General features: G+C 43.5%; 1 protein-coding gene across 3 annotated transcripts in view; it reads right to left on the reverse strand.

Moving 5' to 3' along the window:
* The window catches only part of LOC148652888 (protein kinase C alpha type), a 193809-nt gene that overhangs the window by 7502 nt on the left and 162431 nt on the right, over positions 1-23876 (reverse strand). For all 3 annotated transcript variants that reach the window (XM_088600130.1, XM_088600129.1, XM_088600131.1), the window contains 3 exons: positions 15439-15519; positions 11824-11931; positions 6487-6627 (listed from right to left, as the gene is read on the reverse strand). In XM_088600130.1, the coding sequence (XP_088456256.1) occupies positions 6487-6627; positions 11824-11931; positions 15439-15519 (330 nt within the window). The remainder of the gene's footprint in view (positions 1-6486; positions 6628-11823; positions 11932-15438; positions 15520-23876) is intronic.

The raw sequence follows: 23876 nt of genomic DNA on the forward strand, positions 1-23876 counted from the left end.
GATAATTCCTTACACGTACTGTACATAGCGCTTTTCTGGACACTCCTCTCAGAGCACTTTAGAGGAAATGGGGATCCCCTCCATCACCACCAGCGTGCAGCCCCACCTGGATGATGCTCCAGTCCGCTCCCCACACACCAGCTCCCAGTGGGGAGGAGAGCAGAGTGAAGAAGCCAGTTCAGAGATGGGAGTACCTACAGTATCTTACAAGGTTCTAAAGTGAATTGAGAAACTAAAATATAAACTTCCTCTAATTGTGTCTCTTTTGCAATTTACCACTCTTTCCTTATGTGCTCATCTCTCTGACCACATGGGTCAGAGACTAGGGGAGGCCATATAGATCCAGTTGCTAAAACACTGTTTTGTTAGCACAAGTTTGTTTCGTTTTCCTACAAATTAATTATATCGTTATTTAAGATGCAAGATGATATGAAATTATATATGTATACAGTGTAAATATGTGGGTAGAGAATTTTTGTTTTTTAAAGGTAAGGTTTTAAAGGGAATGATATTATTTGGGGAAGATGATGAATGAGCACCAATGTGAGAAATTGCCTTGTAGTGACAGCCTCCGTTTCTGTGACGATCAGGCCTGACAGTCGGCTCCTGCTCATTGATCAGCAGAGACGAGCGTCTCGCAGGACAGTGAAGCAGCTCACAGAGCAGGAAGTGTGTTCTTGCTACTTCCTGTGCCCTCCGACCCGGGGCGCAGTGAGTAACGCCCCAGTTTGAGCACACACCCCGTCAGGAAATAACAGCTCAAAACTAATCGCAATTAGAGGGGAAGAGTGATCAGTCTCTGTTCAAGCCGTATACACCTTGTGTGTGAATCACACAGCTTCGCCCCAGGCGACTCTCCGGTTCCCTGCAGGGAGGGCAAACCCAGCGACCCGGCAGAAGAAGGGTTAAAAACTCTCACCACCACCTGCACAGGGCTGACCAGCTCCCGGAACTCACAGGACTGCAGGTTCACTGCAAGACAGTCTCTGAGCTCATGTTAACTATCATCCACACTGGGAGTCTTAACAGATCCAGCCCCTGTACTAATTAGTGGATTTCCCTGACTTATTCTAAAAAGGAATTAGGGACAGATTGTTTGGTGCTAAGTAACATCAAAGTAAGAACTGTTAGGAGACATTACATAAACGTTTAATACCAAAAGTATCAAGATTAAGGCTAAAATGACATTTTTTTCATTATACCATGGCCACTCAAATACTCTTAATGTGAAAGGCCCAGTTCATACCCTGTCATACACAATATTTCTAGAAACATTCAGTAGCTTTTTACCTTATTTCTATATTATAGAATTCTAGTCTGCTATGCAAATAAAAATAATGCTAATTTGTCATGTGCAATTTTATGGATCAAATTAGTTATGAAAGGGTTTATTGGAGTCATATTAATATTACGTTGATGCTCCATAAAACACAAAACTACCGTAGATCTGTGACTGTGTCCTGATGTGCTCCTTTTACAGGGAAGATAAAAACACCCCCCATGCAAATTACATTACGTCGACCCTGGAGAGAAGAAGGGTTCAAGTTTTAATGCCAAATACTTGTCTGCATCAGTCAGGTTGAGAAATAAAACATAACCTTTCTCTGTCCTGCCTTTTCTGAAGCCCAGCTCCAGCTGTCTGCTCTGTGGGTTACTGTCTGAAAAGCATTTTCTGGGAACGCAGTGTGGCTCGCGGTGAAGGCTGCCGTGCTGTGCCACGAGCGGACGTTCCCCAGGGGCGTGGGAGTAAAAGGACGCGGCGTCATTATCTAGACGTGCTTCCCTTCATAGCCATGAAAAACTGATGCTAGGTGGAGTCCTCCTTTAAAACCTCCACACTTCAACACTTTATTCTACGGGATAGCCAGGTTCGGGATTCACGCAGGGCTGTCCGACCTTGGGGTTCCTGAGGGCCCGGGGGCCGCTGTGTGCTCAGGGCTTCCAGGTCTCTTCAAAGCAGCAGCACCCGAAGAGCTGGGAGTTGCTGGCTCAAGTGAGGTGGTGAAAGGTGAGCTGGACTGAAACCTGCAGGTGCACAGACCCCTGGATTCAAGGTCCAGAGGTCACAGTGTCTGCGGCGCTCCGAGAGCTCCTGGAAGAGGAGGAGCTTCCTGCCACACTGCACACACAATCCCAGACTCCGTCAGGACCTGAACGATGAAACACGCTACAAATGAGGGAGCTCTGGGCTTTCCTGACCACCTGCGAGTGTCTAAGCCCTGCATAAGGAGGAATATTCATGTTGCTCTTCGAGCGAGGGTGAAGATACTCTGGATGATTCTAAAATACTAATTTAAGAATCATAATAAGGCTTTTAGTCTCTTTGTGATCATTGTTGTTAATTTGTAATAAAATGGCATAACAATTATGCCACCCCCAAAAATGGCAGAGAGAGATGGGGTGTCAGATAAAAGCAGGGAAAGAGACCATACGTTTCTAATCACAGAGCATTTCCACACATTCAGCATCAAGAACATTTTCTTTGAAGGCTATAAACACCCACCCAAGCCTTCAAATGAATGAATAGTGACTTACATTAAGTTTGATCCCATGGACTACAATTTATTGATTGCAGCTTTCATTTCTATTTAAATATTTGAAAACTAGCAATTTTAGGTTATATCTTTATGAATACAAGCCATGATGTATTTTTTTCCAGCACTCCAAATAAAAGTGGAAATTGTACAGCGTTACTTCATTACTTCACTGTAGCTCTGTGTATAATGATTTCCACCAGAGTGCAGGAATATGTGCCAGATACAGAAACAGCCCTACATAATTTAATATGATTTACGAAATGCAGAGGAAGATCCTGAGGACATATTAAAACTAATCAGGAGAGGGCAGCTGAAATGAATTTGATTTCTTCTGGATTCCCACACACTCAGGAGCTGACACACTGATCTCCCAGTTGCTTGCCTCACTCTGCACATCATGCACACCTGCAACATATCATTAAAACTCTCCTTCAGTCATGTGTGGTCAGCAATGAGCTAGCATGAGGAAGACTGTGTCTGTTAATACTGTCGCCTCTGAGAAGGGTTAAGAGTGGATAACTGTCCTGACTTACTGTACCTAGGCAGCCTGCTGTGGTTTCATAAATGCCTTTTGATTTTGGTGTTGCTGTTGTACTAATTTATCTTATTCATTTCTTAAGATTCCATTTGGCATCTCTGTTACCTGCTCCTATGTATTGATTGCAATCTCACACCAGTCATCGGTGCTAAAGTGGGTTTTAATGCAAGACCCTGTAGAATGAAAGATTAATTCAGCTGGGCTGCAGTAAATAAGGGGGGAATGATAATAGATTTTGAAGGGGAGCAAAGCTGACACAATGGTGACACATCTACTGCAGTGTAATAAAAGTCATAATAGCAATATTAATGCATCGTGAATGCCACAAAACAACTCTTCTACTTCGACACGGAGCACAAGAATTTGTCCTATCTGTGTTCCAGTCTCTGTAGAGAATGGCAACTCTTCATGAGAGCACACAGGCACGAACTGTTTGCAGGAGTTCTTGCATTACCCTTCAGGATTCTGCAGACTCCAGTAGAAATAAAATTACTATATATGGAACAGAGGATGCCATTAGGATGGTTTTCAAAATGCATCTGCAAGGGAGCACAAAAAGAAAAAAGCCAAACTTTGTATTTTTTTCCTTACAGAGTGAAAAAGCACCTTTATCTGAACTCTGTGTTTTTCACGTTGAACGTCTTGAAAATTCTCATGAAAAACTGTAAACTTTAGATTGCACCTCTGACAAGTTTAATTAAATTCACCTTTCTGCCCACAGAAGAGGTCCAGATGGGGCTGGGACCTTTCAAAAATGAGTAAACCCTTAATGTGAGACACTCATCCAAAATCAAACAGAGAGGATTTTAGAAACACCAGTCCAGTCCAGGATTTCCAGAATATCAGAGAGATGCCAAATCTAAGGAGCTAAGATGGATACAGTTTACAGAGACTTACTTGGGCACTGTTGTCTATGGCAGACAACTGACCTTGTTTTTACTCAAAACCTTGACCTAGCCACTTATCAGAAATTACAGGGCTCTGTTAAGGAGCGGGAAGGATCCTCTGATGACTAAAAAGTTCCAATTTATTACTGGGTTGTTATTTTGCAATCAGGTCTGCATTGTGATACAATCTGGCTAATGGTCTGAAAGCTGTAGGCCCGAGATGAAAGCCCAAGAAATAAGCAAAGATAATTACGATGATATATAAACAGCAACCCCACTGTGCCCACTGCTCCTTCCTCTGAGGGGCACTGCAGACAAGAGACCTCGCTGAAGGACAACCACGTGTTCTGCTTTCGGTTAATTATTTTTCTTTCTCCCAGTTTCCCTGTGCTGGCACATGATGCCAGCGCTAAAGTCCCCGTCAGGTGAGACCGGGCTCACACTAGGCATTCCAGAGGCCCCACTGGACAGAGCCAAAGCCCGGGCCATGCATGGGATCCGGAGAGGATTCACGGCAATCCTGCAACTCCTGCAATCCCTTCCAGCACACATTCCGGCTGCCCGTATGTTATGTTTGAAGGGTTGCATCTGCATATTCTCTGCATAGTGATCAGGCGGCTGCAGGGCTGCAGATATGACCTGCCTGCCCGCGAAAAGTTTCTGTGTGCATCTGTAGAAAATAAACTGGTTGAGTTCATATCGGCAACTTTAATGTGCCGAGGTGTTGTCTACACAACACTACGCACACTTTGATTTCTTTTTACCAGAAACAGCAGGTGCATTTCAGGCCGAGGACCATGTCAACACAAGCAAAACATCACTGGTACTTTGAATAAAAAAGTTGTGGAAAGTTCTCCTTGTACATGAATGAGTGAACTACCTCATTGTTAGTGTGCCAGTGTACAGCGGCTTAGGAGCACACATTGGGCCTTTTAGTCAGTGTGATTAATGAGGTTGTACACCAACACAAAATCATTTCCACACTCTCCCTGCTGATTTAAATGCAAAGCCTACATGGAATGTCACTTTTATTTGGGATTAAAAATGGCAGCTAAATACACTGCTGTGGCAAAGCTAGCAATTCAATTCTAAACATAATTATCAAGCTTTCAAACTTAAAAAAAAGACAACTGAGCATGGTATTTCTGAAATGATGTGTTGACTTTGTCTGTCTTTTCTCTTAAAAATGATAAATCTACTAGCTGTCATTTCTTTCCTAGACGGGGAGGTACAAAAAATAATTTTGTACCTTGAGCTGCCTACTTGTGTAAAACAAGAGAAGAAGCAACAGGGAATGACTTGAATTTTCCTGCTAACACTTTGAACATTGGTTCAGATTTAATTAATGTTTCTGCCTGGGGTACCTTTTTATTATTTCAGCCTTAGAAAGCAATAATAATTGAGCTTTGAATGCAAATGAAAACAATGATAATTAGAATGAAATTTCATTTAATGATTTCATGATTTTCTGAAGAAAAAACTGTTATTGTTTCAAGTAAAGGCACAGGGAACTTTCCTTCCTAGAACAATCAGAGCATTAGCACAACTAAAAATAATGAATGCGCTCATGAATATATTTTCTTTAGAATTTTTCAAATAGAAAATTAACCCCACAACAAAGTTCCTCCAGGTGAAACGTTATGTTAATTCTGACCAGTTTGGGAACAGTAGCAGCAGGTTTGGTCTTTCTCCTGCCCGGCTCTGTGCTGTACTCAGTGTTCTACTGCTGTGACAACATGTGCAACTTGCAGTCCTTTCCTGTGGCCCCTGGAGACCCAGTGACGACAGAAGGAGGAGAGAGTGAACTGCAAGAGCGAGGGACTGGAGCTCAGTCAAACTGTGCCTATTGCTGTGGGACATTTACACAGTGAAGCTGAAAGGAAGCAAATAATAATTGAAATACATGCATGCATACACATGTATTTAATATATTTATGATGTTGTAATTTAATATTTAATATATATATATGATTGTAAAAAAAAGGTTCTCTGGGAAGTACTGCTGTGTTGAGGCTAAGCATAAAAACTCTCGAGCAGGTAGATGAACCCTTGCCAGTAAATATCCTGTATAACACACTGCAGCTGCACTGTCAGGTGAGAGAATTTGGGGTGGAGGTACTGTCTGGAAGCATCGAGGAGAGCTGTATTTGCAGCATTGCTTTTTTACGTACCACAATAAATCTATCGTGTCTATTAAACCCATAACACGAAAGGAAACATTATATGCAAATCATGGCGTTGCTTCTAATGATTTAATCCATTAATTGACCTACTAAATTACAATTAACTGAATTGCTACAGAAAGCCATTTTAATTTTATTTAAAGATAACAGGTTTGTTAGAGCTAACTAGACCTGCTTCATGTTTTTTTTTCTGTGGGGTCCTTTTCCCAGAGAGTGGGAAGGCTGGAGCTCTGCATGCAAACAGCATCATCAGCTACAAGAGATGTGAGGGGCTGATCTCAGAAGCTTGGAAGACGAGGGTGATGCCCAGCAGAGGAGAGCTGACGGCGGGGGGTACTTACCACTTTGGGCTTGAAGGGCGGCTGGATATCGCGGTTCTCCAGCCGGTCCCAGTCGATCCTGCGGAAGAAGGCGTGCTCCTTGATGTCTCGCTCGCCCTCTGGCCCGCAACCCAGCCTCTTGGAGGGGTGCTTGGTCATGAGCTGCAGAGGCAGACACACAGGCAGCAGGCTCAGGCACACGACCATACACGACACAGGTGCACGCGGCCTCACACCAACCCAGCGTCGCAGAAGGCCGACACCAGCAGCGTGCAGTCCGGTGTCAGGGGTGGGTCATGCAGAGCTCAAGTTCACATCATCTCACTGAACTCCCTCACTACCCCGGTGTCAATGAACAGCTTTGCTTTAATCAATGTCTTATCGGAAACACACAGGCTTTGAGGGCTGCAGCTGTTTTCTAGGGCTTCATTTAATCTTATTACAAACCTGTTGCTGCTGCAAATGGAAAACTGACCAGGAGACACAAAGGGATGTTAACAAAAAGTCTAAGGCCAAGACCGCTAGGACACTGGTTTCCACGAAGGATAGTGGAAGCTTAGAACAAGCATCCCAGTTACAGCGTGCAGCTGGAGGCAGATTCTCTGAACTCTTTCAAGAAACTCAGATCAGCCAACTACCAGTCATCTAACAAGCTTGCCAAACAGACTCATTTAACTTAATTCTGAATGTTCATATAGTTGATCATGTTTGACTAATTCACCGAAGACCTGAGCTACAGTGTAGTAAAGGACATAAGCAGGGCCTAAGAAAGGTTACAATTACAAAGGAAGCAATTTGGGTTAGTAGGAAAAAATGGACTCAGGGATCTCATTTACAGTACAGGTAGCTGTTAGCTCTAGCTCATCTTCTGCGATCCAGTGGAATCAACTTTAATAATGTTGTTGGACAGTTTGTCTCAAGTCATTTAAATAGACCCATAAAACCTCCTGTGTCACATCTGCAGTTGATGTTTAGTGAAATGTGAGTATTCAACATGGATCACTCTATGTTATACTGTATGTTAATATGGTATGATATGAATTTAAAGGCTGTAGGAAGTGTTAATCTGAAATAATCCTGACGCATCCTGTCCATGCATTTCAATGAGGTCATTAAATGCTCATGCACCGTTCAAAATGGAATTATGATTCATTTATTACAGTTATTTTAAAGCATTACCCAATTCCCTGGCATGCCTCACAAAGGCTAGGTCTGATCAAATCCTGCTGTAGCATTTGTTGTAATTGGGAGCTACACAGCCTCCTGCGTGGCTTTGAATTCTTGCAGGGGAATGAATCAGTCACCCAGCAACTGCAAGACCAGAACTCGGACTTCTAAGAATGTAAAGTCCTATAAATAATTTAAGTGCTCGTATCCATGCATAAATATTAGAATTATGTGGTTAGAAAAAAGGTTAAGTAACGAGAGGTGCATTTCATGTAGGACTGGGGCATCGAAAGGCCTTGTTCAAATCACTTTAGTCAATTAAAGATTCCATTGTTTTCTTTGTATTGTAACATCCAGGGAACTTTTCAAATGGTAATCATATGCTTATTAAAAAAGTCAGATTGTTCTTTTGTGCAGGCACAAATTCCAAATACATTTATGTCTCAGATAAGAACCAGACAGTAGTGAAGAAACAGTGTCCAATTTAATTCAGGAAAAGAATGTGTCTATCATTATTGAATTCTCCATATCTATTTATAGATAAATAATTTGCTGCACTTTTTCCATTTCTAAGTAAAATACAGATAACTTTCAAAAAGTGACTGACCTACTTTTTAAAGTAAGTCTTTTGCTCACCTGGAATTGTCATTGACTTGATTTGCCCTTTGAAACTTTTTACAATTACTTTTCTAAAGTGCTCTAAATTCCTGATTCGGAGAGGGAAAACTCACCACAGCCCAGACAGCAGCTACCACATCGACTTTATCACATCAGCGCCAAGCAGTGAACCATGGTGATGGGACTCTCAGAAATATAAATCAGTCATTTTCTTTTTAACACAATGCTTGCTTCTGGGTCAAAGCCACACTATGTACTATATATTCATTAAAACGGAAAGACATCACTAATGTGTGACACCTGGAGCTCTGTGGCTTTTGCTTGATAATGCAAATGAATACAGATGAGCCTGCCTCTCTCATTTCCGCCCGACTATGAATGGCAACACAGCCAAAGACGTCCACATTCAACATGAACAGAATGTAAACATTCTGGGACTCATGGGGTCCGCAGGAAACGTCTGTTTCGCCTCTCTCCACTCCCCAGCCTGCAGACACAGCTCGCAATACCCTCCAAAATAAAACCCTGCCCTTCCTGGGCAAGAACTGCAAAAAAAGGCTTAATATAAAGCAGAAATGCTTGTTCATCATAACAGGTTTAAGGGGAAAAAATCCAATTTTAATTTTGAAAAGCCAATAGGAGCACGAGTAGTAGCAAAATAGTAGATAAAAATGTTTTTGAATATTATAATATACGTTCTTGTACAGAACCTGGTGCATATGAAGATATGACTGCAATATTATTAAAATACCATAAATACATTCCAGTGATGGTATCTATGTGAAATTGCACTGCTGAATGTTTCATTCAAAATCTAATAAATAATAAATAGATCTCTTTGCATGAGAGGTATTCCAGGATAAACTTCCACAAACTCCAGCAGAAAATGCTTCAGTCGTACAGCATATGCATTAAAAAAATATTTTGCTTTTCAGGAAAATTAAATAGCCTATGAATATCACAATAAGTCCAAAGCAATACCTGTCATTACAGGCAGCATGTCTATCTGTCACATTAGAATCCTGATAGCAATTTAATTCGCTTGGAGCAGAAATAATGCACAATTGCTTGATGTTCTGCTCTGAACAGCAGCTAATGTATAGTGACAGACAGGTTCCATATATTATCTGTCCTGCACAAGCCCTGAGTATCTACACAGTCCAGCAGCAACAGGGTCAAGAGTCCTGTGGCCCTACAGGATACACAGAACGGGTCTGCTTAAATGACCACCTGCTTAAAAACAAGTGGAATGCAACACTCCATCTGTTCGCAATTACTGGACAAAGACAACAGCCGACTCTCGCCAATCTCCTCTCACTAGGGTGGACATACTGGACTGCAGTATTCCCTCCCAGCACACTTTGCTGACGCGCCCTGCTCCGTTGTTCGGCTCAGTTTAGGGGGAGGGCCCAAGTGGGCTTAAGACAACTGCGATTTTTTTGATAGCGTACGAGTGGGGAGCTGCGTCAGCATGCACCGGCTGTGCAGAAACGAGTAAAGGTTCAAATAGAAAGGAGAAACACAACATTTTGTCCAACACCTAAAGAAGGCTCCACAGCCGAAACATGGAGTTTTTCACCATTGGCATTAATATTTACTTCTTCCTCTGCAATTTTTTTAATCCTCATTTCATTTAACGTAAAGCCATTACACATGGGGCCATTGTCTGTCCCTCCTGAAATGAAGCACTAGAGAAAACCACAAATGGCAGAATGCCTGCTGCCCTCAAGAACAACCCCATGGAGACAGTGTCCGTCTGGGGCAAGCATGCTGGGGACATGATACCACCCTGTTCTTGCAAATCACCTTCCCCTTCAGAAACCGAGCTCTGCTACTGGTCTTGCAATTGCCCAGCTCAGGCTTGTGGACAGGCCTCTCTCAGCTCAGAGATCCAGAAATCCTGCCTTTTTAGTTCTGAGCTTCTGTTTTGCAGCAGTTTTTTTTTCCTGCAACTGGTCTGTCTGTCAAAACCAAAATCATTTGTTTTTCAGTCCTGTGTACTGCCACAGGAAATCCCCGCTCTGAGTAGAAAGTGCCAAATTAAAGCTGAGTCTTTGCGTTTCTGACAGGTGTACTGGCAGCTGCTGGCACAGGGGGGCACACCTGAGCCCCAGTGCAGCCCCAGCCCTGGGAGTGCAAAGGTCAATCACTTAGGGAGGTGCCTGCATTCACTGCTCCTCCGACGAGCAGCCCCACTGGTAACAAGGTGATTTTTAAACACCCTGTCGTTCTTGTAAAATTACTACAGAGACATGAATCAGTGCATCTGACAGCTCTGACAGTTACACATCTATCTGACTCCCAGGTTCGGCACACAGCCAGCCATTAAAAGCCTTCTGCCTGCTGTCTTCATCACCCTGTCCCTGAAGGTACGTAATACATTTCAGAGAGATAAATTCCAGGTGCTCCTTTGCAGTCGCCGGGCAACGGTTTCATTAATACAGCAGCGTCAAACACTGACGCAAAACACAACATGTAATGCAAAAGAATTACATGATGACATCTGTTTTTCTATGAGCTCAAACAAATTTCTATTGATCCATACACAACACAATGAGCTTGAATGCAACGTTTGAGTCAGAGGAGGATTTAGATGCTGAGAGACATGTCAAGGCTGGAATGTAGGTGTATACTGTACATTTTTAGTGCTTCTTTTTAGACAGCTTGCACACAACTGCTGCTGACCCTTTTAAGCAGGTTTGAGATTTTTATGTGTGTGAGAAAGCACAGAAGACAGTATGGATTTTAGAGGGAGTGAGGATATGTGTGAGATTAGAAGCCAATCATCTTTTGACATACGGTACATTATGGCTTGGCAAGTTGAGGTCTGAGCCCGGGCGTTAAAAAATATATACTACAGCAACACCAAAAATAAACCTACAACTTTCCATGAAGGAAAATGAAATGAGTTCTCCCTGTGTTTAAATATTCAAAGCTGGGAAACGTCAGTGCATGTGGAATGAATAAAGACTCAGACTGACATTGCAGTTAAGGTAACAGCACTTAGACCCATCATCTCCCTCCTTCTAGATGAAGCAAAATGAGAGTAAGAAGGTGATCCACGAAGGAAAGAGATCTTTCCTCCTTTTATCTGCCAGTGATCTCACTCACAGTGCCTAGTTCCTACGAGCAGAGCGGATTTAATTAGTTTCACTTTCAAACAGCTGTGGGCTCAGATGCAGGAAAGCGCAAATACTGTACTTTATTAACTTTATATTTATCACCTGTTCATTTTGGCCTGTACGCATTGATTTAAAATCAGAATCCCCAAATTTCCAGCCCGAAGAACTGGCTCAGACACATAGAAGGTTGCAGTTAAAACCTGGACTGGCTCCACTGGCTATGCTATGCAATGGGAGTCTGATATCTAACCCAGGTGTGTCCATACATCCTATACTGAGACTTCCTCCCATGCTCCTGATGGTGCCAATAGCATGATCATTTTCAGCAAAATTCTGACATTTTGCTTTTCCACAAAACTTACTCGCTGTTTGAAATATGCTTTCATGTGCCTGGTGGTAACAGACAGAGTAACAGAGCCGTGTGTCCCAGGGGAGCAGACCGGAGACTTACACCCTTGCAGATAGACACCGCCTCCTTGGACAGGGACTTCGGATAAGACACGTTGTGCTCCATGATGGACTGGAAGAGCTCGTCTTCGTCTTCTCCATCGAAAGGGGGCTAAAACAAAAGAGCAAAATAGAATATTGGAGATCGTAAAAAACCTAGCATTTAAACGCCACCTGCAATATGACCACAAGATTAAAATGTAAGAAAATGAATCGCTCTTGGCTTACGCCTTACGCAGAGGTGAGCAACAGAGCTTGTGGATGTTGCTGTTGTCCACAAACCGTGGTTAAAGTCAGAATCATGTTTGCTGCGTCACAGGAACAGTCGAAGTGAACTGTCGTACTATCAACATTACAGCACATTAACAGTGTTGAGGTTGACAAAGGCTGTGCAACCAAGTGTGAAAGAATAACTGTTGCACTCAGTCTCTCCCTGTCCGGGTCTTTCAGAGACCGTTCGGTCAATATGGATGCCCATCAGGCCCAGATGGGAATCTTCCCTTGGATCTATGTTGCTTTTTGGGGTGATTTCAAGCTGTCTTCACTTTCCTTCTGCCCCTCTCAGCTCCGACTAAGTCTGGCTTGGTGCTGAATCCGACGAGAATACGCGCGCACACGGGTACTATTCGCTCTTCACAAAACTTACTTTCAGCCCCAGTTCAGTGCCTTTTATTAAATTCGAAATTTCAAAAGCGGGGAACATACTGTAAGAGCAAGCTGAGGACGACTCCTCCATGTTTCCAGTCGAAAGAAACGAGCATCACACAGCTGCGATAGGGGCACGGCAAGCATACGGGTGCTCCCAAAACACAGACAAGAAAATGTTCATGATGTTCTCTAGGCCTGAGGGGCTACCTTCATGCAGGATTGTTAACCAGGAAGCAGGCAGACTCCATAAAGAAAACTGAAGTGGAAACTTTCATGATTAGGATTTTGGTCTGAATTAATTAGACCAAATGTTGTCCAGGAAAATGTGTTCATCAGTATTTGAAGTAGAGACAGGTGCTAAAGCCTGAAACAGAAAAGCTAACAAGTTCATCCCTTTGTTTTGTCCCTTTAAGTCCAGCCGATTATGCACTGGGTGCACAGACAACCTCTCCCCCCAGGGGGCGCCATAGGTATGGACTGCAGAACCACATACAGTAAGCTACCGAGAGCAGCAGTGTTAGCCCTTTCGTGAATTGAATTAGACCTGACCCATCTCCAGTGCATGAAAACAGTTTAAAAAAAAGGCAAACAATGGATCCTTCAGGACAGCATTCCTGTCTCAGAGGCTGCAGTGTTGCTTTAAATGTGGCAGGGTGGCTGATTCCACGAAGCAGGCAGTGCTGAGGGGAGTGAAATCCCTGTCATGTGTCAAGCCAGCAAGCCCACACCGCTCTCAGGAGTAACTGCTAGTGCCTTCTGACATGGTTAACGAGGCTCAGTAACTATTTTGAGCCAGGCACGTTCGGAAAAACAGCCACAGGAGCATGCAAAATAGCTGCCACTTTAAATTCACGTGCTTGCATTTGCTGAAATAAGACAAGTGGAACTAATAACCGAGATTCACGGAAGCCATGGGGCCAAAATGCATATTCTACTGCAGTCTGAACGGGATTTGGAAATGGGTACCCAAGAGCAGACAGCCACACTGGTGGATCAGATCCCAGTGGCTCCGTGGGGTTGGGTGTGGTCAGTACTGGGACAGGGGAAGAAAATCAGGTTGCTGCTGGTGTTGGTCAACCACTAGGTGACCATCTTCCCTTGCATCATCTAGGCAGGAGACTCAGTGCTGGATGCAGTGGGTCTCCTACTATATATACATACACAGTAGAAAGCAATTTGGCATCCTTTGGGATTAAAGGTGCTACATAAATGCACTGAATTATCATCTTATTAAGATAAACAAAATGCTTATTCCTCTTACATTTTAAACAAAGCCAGGAGTGGAAAAAGAAAAATCTCACCTAGCAGCCCGCACCGATATTGCGGTGCACCAAGGTCATTCCTTCACTCACACAGTGTGCTGCATATGCGTGAAGATAAAAGCCTGACCTCCGCACTCGAAATTACCAAGAAACATCAAGAGAAAGACTAATGAAGTAGCCATGGAAAAGAATAACAGAAGGAAAGAAACAGAGGCAGCGAGTCAGAAGGGACACTGAAACATGAGCTTCTCAGCAACAAAGCAGGGCGAGATAAGAAATGTGTTTTTCCTCTGTGTGTCTGACAGGAGCAGGTCACAGTCCTTTCCCTTACTGTACCGGCTTCACGATGAGAGCTCCTTGGGCTAAAGCCATTACTGCCCTCTCTCTCCATTCACTTAATTCGATAAAAGAAAGTCTGCTGACACAAAAACCCCAAGCCACAGAAGCCTCCTGCTTCTCCTGGAGCACTGACAACATCCTATATAAAGCTGAACAAATGCCTTCCTTACCAGAGGCACTTTACGACCAGAATGATCAAATACTTCTTTGTTAAGTGTAACAAAAAGGACAATAAGTTATACAGAAGCACAAAAAATATTATTCTGTTTTGCCTGTAAAATGAATCTATTTACATATACTGTGTGCGACCTCTCCCAAAACCCAACACTTCAAGGCTGCGTCTGTGAAGGAAATTTAGCAAAAAGACTCTCTTTAAGGCTCTCTCACGTTCATTGAGACTCATAAATGAAAAGTAAGAACTAAATCTTTGTGAGCCGGTGTGTTTTGAAGAGCAGGTCAGTACAGTATGGGCACATTTGAAGCAATGTTTACTAACCTCAGTACCTGTCCGAACTATTATCGCCCTACTCCCCACCTCACAACCTTCACTCTTCTAACTCTGGTCTCCTGTCTGTCCCCCAAGCCCGTCTACACTCTAGGGGTGACAGGGCCTTCTCCTGTTATGCCCCCAAGCTCTGGAAGTCTCTCCCAAGGATATCAGTGATTTACCTTCTATAAACTCCTTCAAATCCAGACTCAAAACCCTCTTCTTTAGAAGAGCCTTTCCTGAACTGGTTCCATTCTTCACCCCTCTGCTCCTACTGTATTTAGTACCACCATCCATGGTCTCCTCTGTGTATTGTAATTGTGTTTTATCTTGTGTATTTTTTTATTTATTGCTGTTGTCATTCTGTAAAACGCTTTGAGAAGCCACTTATAAAGGTGCCATATAAAATAAAGTTTATTATTATAAGTCTTCACGTATCAGTGCCCTTCTGTATCTAGTGTATAAACTGTTCCTTTGCATCCAGCTGGTCGGCCTCGTCAGTGAATCCATTCGGCTCCCTGGAGCCAAACGATTTCTGCAGGCCATCAGATAATGGCCAAGCCATGGCCTCTATGGATGCGGTGGAGGTATGGAGGCACCCGGGTCGATACCGGACCTGCTGGAGCTGGGGGGGGATTCCCGGGCCTCTGCCGCAGACCGGCGCCGCCTCCCGGAACCCGAGGGGCGAACCGTGAGGGGAGGGGGGCTGACCCCTTCAGCGGTCCCCTGCTGGGGGTATTCCGTTTTCACGGAACGTCAACGACCCCGAGTTTGAATGGTCATTTTTTTGTCCTGATAATATAAGGCTGCTTCGTCATCATCATCATCGTCGTCGTCGTCAAATCATCCAAAAGGAAAGGTTGCAGACGAGTTCGGACCTCACCTGCCCAGCCAGCATCTCGTACAGCAGCACGCCATAGGCCCACCAGTCCACTGACCTCCCGTAGGGCTGGTATGCGATGATCTGGGGGAGGAGCGGAGAAACACTGTCACTTCACTGCGTTTTTCAGACGCAACCTATCACGAATTAAAAGAGCAATGTAAAACAACCTGAACCCTGTCTTCTCCATCAGCCCCACCCCTCCACTGTATGTAGTTTTGGCAGGGCGTGGAGGTCTTAGACCAGAACGATTTCCTTTGCATATTTTCAGTGCTGTTTCTGCTGATAATTCCTGGATTGGTTAAGACTGGCTGTTCAACATTTCTTAAGAAAGTACTTTGACCTGAAATTCAGGTCAAACAGAGCACACAGACAGTGTAACATCTGCTGCACACAAAAATAATGAAGCCAGAATCCATTTGCAACTCTTAGCCTCAAAGTGATCTCGAGGCGGCAGTTTGATGTTTCATACTGAAATTGCAGATGGAGGGCATCTTTAAATAATTGGTACATTTTGGAAATGTGAAATTGACTACAAGTACAAAAAAGTCAAAATAATACAGGCTGTGCCGGTCTGAGTCAGACACAGATCTGCACAGCCGGGCAAGCTGGGCTCTGGCGGTCCTCAAACATGTGGTGGTTAACAAAACCATCTATTAAAGGTTGATATGTAACTAAGGAGTAGAACACTTTATGTCACCCTGTGAGAAACTCTACATTTCTGTATCAGGAAGACTGATGTCAAACAGTCCTGTTTGACAGAGTCATAAAATGTAAAGCATAAAGCATCAGGCCACAGACTGTATTACTGAGTCATGAGGGACAAACAGGGGAGTCTGCCATCTGCCCACTACTGTGCAACTCACAGATTATCATGGCACACCCAGCTAACAGGATTCCCTCAGTCAGGGGTTCATGGCTGTGACATTTATTAACAGCAAGAGAGTATTAGACTTGTAAATTATTCAATCACGTTCACATAATCACTCCGAAGTGTTAATTATAAATCCCCTTACTGCTCTCCAAGGACCTAGCATAATTACAAAGCGTGACTGGACCCATATCTTCCCGCTCATTGGAAACATTTGTGACAAATTCAGTTGATTAGGGGATCCCTAGTGTCTCAGCCAGTCACGGCCTGCATGTGTGGTTGAAATGACATCATCAGATGGAGTCTGGATGACATCATCAGATGGAGTCCAGGTTGTGACCTCTATCTCAGGGGAGAAGCACGATGGAGGAGGACCTGCTTCAGATGGACAGGTCACCTGCAGTGGGCATGTGCAGCTCGCCAGGCAGGTAAGAGCTGGCCCTTCACTCCCTGCAGGTACTGACCACACGAAGTGTGCAAACACCGCAGTGGCAAGGCGAGCTGATTCTGGTGCAGCTGGGTTAATTACAGGATTTGGTTTCACATTTTTAAACCCCAAAGGAAGCCCTTCTGGGAGGGGTGGGTCCCCCAGAAAACACACTCCCATCTAGGGGGAAAGCTCCCCATGGAAGAGACTCCAGGTTTCCAGTGAGATAAAAGTTTGCTTTGCTCCGCCGACGGCAGGCGTGAGCCGTGATGCTGCACGGGGCTGCAGCGCCACATCAAGATTCACCCTCTCCTGCTCGTCAGCAGTTCACTACTGAACTCCAGCATCTCCCTTTCCAGCCTCAAAATAGAAAGGAGTCCTGTAGGTGTGTAACATCAGGGCTGGAATAACCTAATTAAAGAATCTGGTCATTCTTTCCGGGCGTTAAAGTATTTCCTTTACCGTGCAGTTTGAGTATGAACTTAATGAATTTAATCTTTATTACAACACAAATACACTCAGAAACCAACAGCCATGTTTAGAGACCTCTCTAAGAAGAGTGGCATTGCAAGTGACCAATCCCAGCTAATTTATATAATATATACATTTATATTTATTTATATATTATAATAATAATAATAATAAGAAGAAGAAGAAGAAGAAGAAAGAAGACTAAGAAAACACTGGGTTTAGTGGGGCTGCTGAGCTAATTATGATCTTAATCCTTGTTGTCGTCTGCTCTGATTCTGCCAACACAGTTTTCAGATTAAAAACAGAGGTGAAAATCTGGGAAATATGTTTCATTAACCTGCTAACTTGCTTACTGGGCACAAAGAAGCTGCCACACTCTGTGTTTGTGCACAGCATTGAACTGGGACACTCCTATTGGACAGTCTGGTTTACTGAGCCAGAGAAGAACTCCACAGATATTTGATTGCTGGGGACACATCTGATTCATGAGATATTAGCAGGGGCTGCAGGGATGAGAAAAGTCAGACCAAAGTTTATTAAATCAATGAGATGATCCTGAGTGCAGCTGATTTGGTGAACCAGGGCCAAATACTCTGGAGGAGTGATTTCTTTGTACTTTTCAGATAGACTGCATACAAGATGTTCCCACGTGATGCAAAACATCCTCAAAAGCTGCAGCATTCATTCAAAGAGAAGCTGTAGCATCTCCAGGCCTAATAAAAAGAAGTCAACAGTGACTAGAAAAATATAATTTGAAACACCTTCCCATAGGAAATAAGAACAGAACCTGCTAAGCAGAATAATAAGCCCACAAGTCTTTTGTGTAAAAAGAATTATGCAATGGACACTGCAGCCTTTGTAACAAAAATGCTATATATTAAAGACATTTTACCAAAGATAAAGTGTAAGCAATAGGCAATATATATAGTGTTTTTTATGTCATTTGCAATATACTGTAGTTGAAAATCCATTGTCCATCTAATATGTCTGAATTAGAAGAATGAAAATTACGAATACTGAAATAGATGCTTACAGTAGGTCATATCACTAATTTTTTACTATTTAACTATTTGCAGAAATCTATCATTTATTCTTAAAATACAGATTTGCCAGCAGGTATGTATTTGTTGTACTAATCAAAAAGCAAACAACTTCCACTCCTACCACACATGAATTATTACCAACACCAATTTATTAACTACACAGTTTTTCATAAAAGCATTCTGTCCACCTCTCAGTACAGACAGAAGGATGGGTGAGCCCACTGCAGATCAGGACGAGAACACTGGACCCTGCGCTTCCTAAACACACCCTTATCTCAGACCCAGCTCAGCCCTCGGAGTCCAAGCAGCTCACTGCAGGAGAACCACTCCTGTGATGGAGGCAGCAGCAGCAACAATCCACACAAACCAAACAAGAACCAATTTCTAAAAGGCCTCCAATCTGTTCACCGCTTTTAAACAAATTGATGGTTCAGAACAAATCGCACATGAGCTTTCCTGGCAAACAAGAAGGATGCACAAAAGACTCAGAATAATACCCTGACGGTCTGAAAGGCACCATCCCGACTGATTGTGAGCTCTCAATGAGTGACTGTTTTCAGACTTCAGTCTGCGTTTTTTCAGCTGTCATGTTTTTAATTTTTGAAGTAGTTCCCCCCCCGACCATCACCACCAACAGTGCGGTATGTCCGCATTTCGGAAATCTACTAGACAATGAGAAGACTATGAAAACCCAATGCACGTTTTCAAAATCCACAGAGGCACTGACAAGGTCACGGCAGCAGGCTTCTGCAGATTCAGCTGAGACACATGGACACCTACTGTATGTAGCCATCAGCCACATCACCCTGCAACTCACAGCTGGCAGCCCACTGAAGCCCAGCAAGTGTGAGTCTGTCCAGTACCTGGATGGGAGACTCCTGGGAAAAACTAAGGGTGCTGCTGGAAGCGGTGTTAGTGGGGCCAGTGGGGGGCGCTCACCCTGCAGTCTGTGTGAGTCCTAATGCCCCAGTATGGTGACAGAGACACTATACTGTGAAAAGGTGCCATCCTTCAGATGAGATGTTAAATTTAAGGTCCTGACTCTCTGTGATCATTAAAAATCCCCGGGTTTATCTCTAAAGGAGTAGGGGCATTACCCTGGTGTCCTGGCCAAATGGCTTTACCATTCATGGCCTCCTCATAATCCCCATCTCTGAACTGGCTTCATAACTCTGCTCTCCTCCCCACTGATGGTGGTACTGGAGTACTGGCACGCATACAGGGGATGGTGGAGGGGATCCCCATTACCTGTAAAGCACTTTGAGAGGAGTGTCCAGAAAAGTGCTACATACAGTAAGTGTAAGGAATTGTTATTATTACTGCGCAGATCACAAACAGTTATGGAGGACAAGACATGCTGCACTGCATAGGGGCCACAGGGAAAGGGGAATCTGTGGCTCATCTACTGGGCACAAAAACAACGATCTAATTATCAGTTAATCCTCTCTGCAAAACTGACAGCACGTTCAGGGGTCAGGAACTCCGCTCTTTTCACTTGTTTCCTGTCATTTTATTTGTTATATACTGTTCAGTAATGTACTGTGCACACTGTGCGGCGCTGTCTATCGTACTGTCCACGTCCCAGGAGAACAGTGTGAATAAGAATCCCAATGTGTATGACATATGGCAGGTAAACTCCTCTCTCCGATTCATCAAGGATCTGGGCTGAACCTTTGGGCACTTCGGCTGAAAACTCTGTATGAAATCCTGAATACATTATAATAATAGTATAAAAGAGAACAAGTAGGAATGTAATAGAATAACTTATTATTACTGTAGTTTATACAATTAGTAGACTACAAGGAACTGCTACATTTCAATTCTACTCCCCTGCCATTCAAACCATATGAAATCACAATGACGCAGAACAAAAAAAATCTAATGAAATACTGTACGTCACAAAACGAAACGAACACAATGTAATCCCAGAGAGCCTGATCTCCTCTGGGACTGAAGTGTATTATTTCAGGACTACGGCACAGCTGCGGAGAAATGGAGAAATTAAAATCCAGATTGCTAAGTGAGTCACTTCCGAATACCAGATCAGAGAGTTTCAGAATGCAAAGGCAGCAAAGGCACAGTGACACAATCCCTTGTTTCTACATGAAATAAATAGATAATGGTCAAAGGTCCTTAGGGGAAAAGCCTCTTTGCCTGCTCTGAACATTTTATTCTGCACAATATCCTGTATTCTGCCCCCCCCCCAAAAAAAAAGTGTTCATTGAATCAGCACTAATCCGGGATGGGCCTCGCTGGCCGGAGGGCCGAGGTCAGCCCCAGTGAGACAGCGAGGTGGCAGCTGACCCCCAGGAAGAGGAGGCAGACGTGTGGGACTTAGGAAAGGCCTGATCGCGGACAAACAAATCCCACTTCAAACCTCCAGGACCCACGCTGGTACAGATCTGGCATGCACCCCCACGCACGAAGGAGAGAAGAGTGGGGCGCAGGCCGGGAGTTACTGCAGCGCCCCCAAAACACTGCAGGTGCTACATTTCCTGTGCCATATTGTGAAGCAGGGGCTGCTACAAAAAAAAGAAGCCAGAGAACAAAACACAAACTATCATTGTGGATTTCTGGGGAAAGAAAGAAATTCAGCTTATCCACGACCTGCAAAATACAAAACACGAAACACAAAAGCCCCGTACTCGACAGCAGGTTCCCACTGAAGGGAAGCCAGTGAGCCTCCACCCAGAAGGAATTTGGGAATTTGGGGCTGAAGCGTGTATCGATCACGAGTCCAAGTAACGATGGCAGAGCAAGTGAAAGACAGACTAGGGAAAGATACAACTGATCTTTTTAGAAACTACTGTACATCAGACAACCGGACTTTGACATCCTCACGAAAACTCTCCAATTAACGAAGGGCTCTCCCGCCTGAATGAGCTGAAGGCTGTGTATTCACAGAGACGGAGTCACATACAGCTGCCTGCAGCTGTGCCTCACTGTACTTTAACTCATCTTTGTCTCTTGGAACTAAATTAAAGAAAACATTGTGACCTCTGAAGCTCTCCTTCCATCACCTTTTTTCATTCCATTAGAAGAAATGACAGGAGTCAGCTTCTTATCTGACAGGCAGGCCACACGGTCACACATGTACATGTTAGCAGCAGCAGAAGGCTCTCATTGGCCTAATGTGAAATGACAGTTCTGGATCATGCTTTCAGCCAGGAAGATGCCTCATGCTCTTCTATTTGGATCTTAATTTAGACGCCTAATCAGCAAAGTAATTAAAGGCCGTGTAGGAGCTCAGCTGTGTAGGAACCGAATAAAGATGAGGGCAAGCCCAAAATCGAGGGCACACAACAACAAAATCCTTAATCACGTCTACAGCGCGTTTCTGGGATGACTGGGAGACTAAAAAAACGCATTCGAAATGATCAGAGCTGAAGGTTTTCCCCCTGCTGCCTAGAGTGCAAGTAGAAAAGAAAGAGACGATCTTTCCACCGATCGGAATATCGATGCGCCCTCTCGGTTCACGAGCGTGACAGGCACGCTTGGCCGAGACTCCGAGAGTCAAACGTACCGCCGTTCACCAGGGAAACCCGCGTGGACCAGCGGGGTGTTGTAGTGGAAGAGAGCTCCAGCGAAGATTTAATTTGTCCCGCTGGATTTCCCATGCCTGCCTTCAGAGTGCCAGGCTGCAAACTAAATTGACGCCCCCAAGCACTGTCAACAGGCGGTGAAGCAGCTCTTGCCTGCAGCAGGAGTTTCCAATATGCAAATGGAAGGCAAGACTCGTGGTGGAGACACAAGCTGCTCGCTAAGCTCTCCAACTCTCCCGGGGTTCTGCTGTGCTGATCCGAATACCCGTTAACAAGTGGATCAATCAAGCTGTCTCATTATTATTACACCTAATTATTTATCAAAACATTAAAACAAAGAACGTGTGTGCTTTACAATATTTTGTCTTATGGTAAAACTTCATTCAAAAATTATTAACCTATGCAAGCTCTTTATAAATAAATGCATTTAAACAACTGTTTGGTCCAACAAAAATTGCTTTTCTTAAAATGTCTTTAATTTTGCACCACTTTTAGTGTGTAACACACCGAAGCCTCAGGGTTAACTGCAGTACTTTTACTAATGATACCTGTGCTTCTTCTGAGTGGCTGTAAGGCCCAGACGCTCATACTCTCACCCAAAAGATTAAAGAATTTTTGGGAATTGTGAATCTTTCCGGCATTATGCTCCAGCCAGTTTTGATGAGGAAGGGTAAGGACTTGAAAGAGATAATGCTCATTCATATCACAATATCCTGAGGACAAATGTGTTTGTGGAAAGAATTACATAAAAAAAACAAATCTCTTACAGACAAACTTGAATATTAATAAATATTTCTCAAAGAAGTGGTATTGATTTTTAAAAAAATTTAAATGAAAGATGTAACAGCCCAGGGCCTGTAGTGCATTAGTGAATGGGTTCTGCTGAAACGCTGGGTCAAATTCTGTCAGCAGCATGTTCTCTTCCTAATTGAGAAAAAAGCCTTAGAAAAAGAGAAATAAATAGCTGTCTGTATTCTTTCATGGAAACTGAGAGAGTAATTCTTAAGAGTGTATCTTTGCAGTTTCATTAAATTACAATCCAGAGCCTTTATAAAAATTTTCTTTGAAAAAAAAAGAAAAGAGATTTACTGGCGTTGGGATCTAGAAGGGTCTTGACCCCACTGTTCTTTACTGTCTTGCAGATAGTCCGGTGTGGCTTAAAACTTCACTATTAGTACAGTTCAGCCACACAACCGACCCTCAGCATGAGATACTGACTCCTGAGAGGCTGGAGAACAACAAGATAAAATGACAGTCATCTTGATCAATCCAGGGCCTTTGAAGCTAATTCTAAAGATCGTATTTCTCTGGTTCTGGCAAAGACTGTGTCCTGACTTCCTAAAGTAATACTGTATACGTAAAATTGCAGCAGATAAAAACACAGTGGGTCCTTTAAAACTTTCCTTTAGAGCTTGATAGTAAGCTGAAAAAAATCAACTTTGAAAACTGACATAGCAGGTTTCCTGCTGATAAACACATTAACCGAGCTCTTCTTTCACTGACTCCAGCAATTCTGCTTCTTCAAAGTGAAGGTTACGGTTATGTTTACAGGTCTCTAGATTTTAAAAACATATGAAAAGTTACAAATGAGAGGAGCTTTTTGGCCCTCCTAGCTTTTATTTGGTTGCTAATAGCTAATTGGTCCTGGGATCTCCATTTCTTGAAAGAAGTCAAGATACTGGCGTCAACAACATGGCTGGGTAGCGGATTCAATTTGTGTGCAGAAAGCCACTTGTGCTCAGTTTTAAATACACACCACAACAGTGGTTTCTGGTTCATGTCTCACTGTTGATTCTGGAAGTACACAACTAGAGCAGAAAGGTTGTGTTTGTCAGAGTTGCATTATTCTGCAGCTGCTTTTGCATGGTTAAATCGGACGCACTTGTTCAATCAGCGCTGATAACCCACATGTGATGTAAATTCATATTAATGTAAAGCAGCGTGTTCATGGAGATAAAAATGCCCACGAATTGGTATGTAGGTCAGAAAATAGCAGAAAATCAGGCTAAAGCAGTGTGCTCTTGACAAGCCTGGCTGCAAGGCACTGTGCAGACACTGCTGTTCGTACAGCTCAGTGTCACAGGAGA

The sequence above is a fragment of the Lepisosteus platostomus genome, chromosome 11 (genome assembly GCF_059453375.1).
Source record: "Lepisosteus platostomus isolate fLepPlt1 chromosome 11, fLepPlt1.hap1, whole genome shotgun sequence".
NCBI classification, from domain to species: Eukaryota; Metazoa; Chordata; class Actinopteri; order Semionotiformes; family Lepisosteidae; genus Lepisosteus; species Lepisosteus platostomus.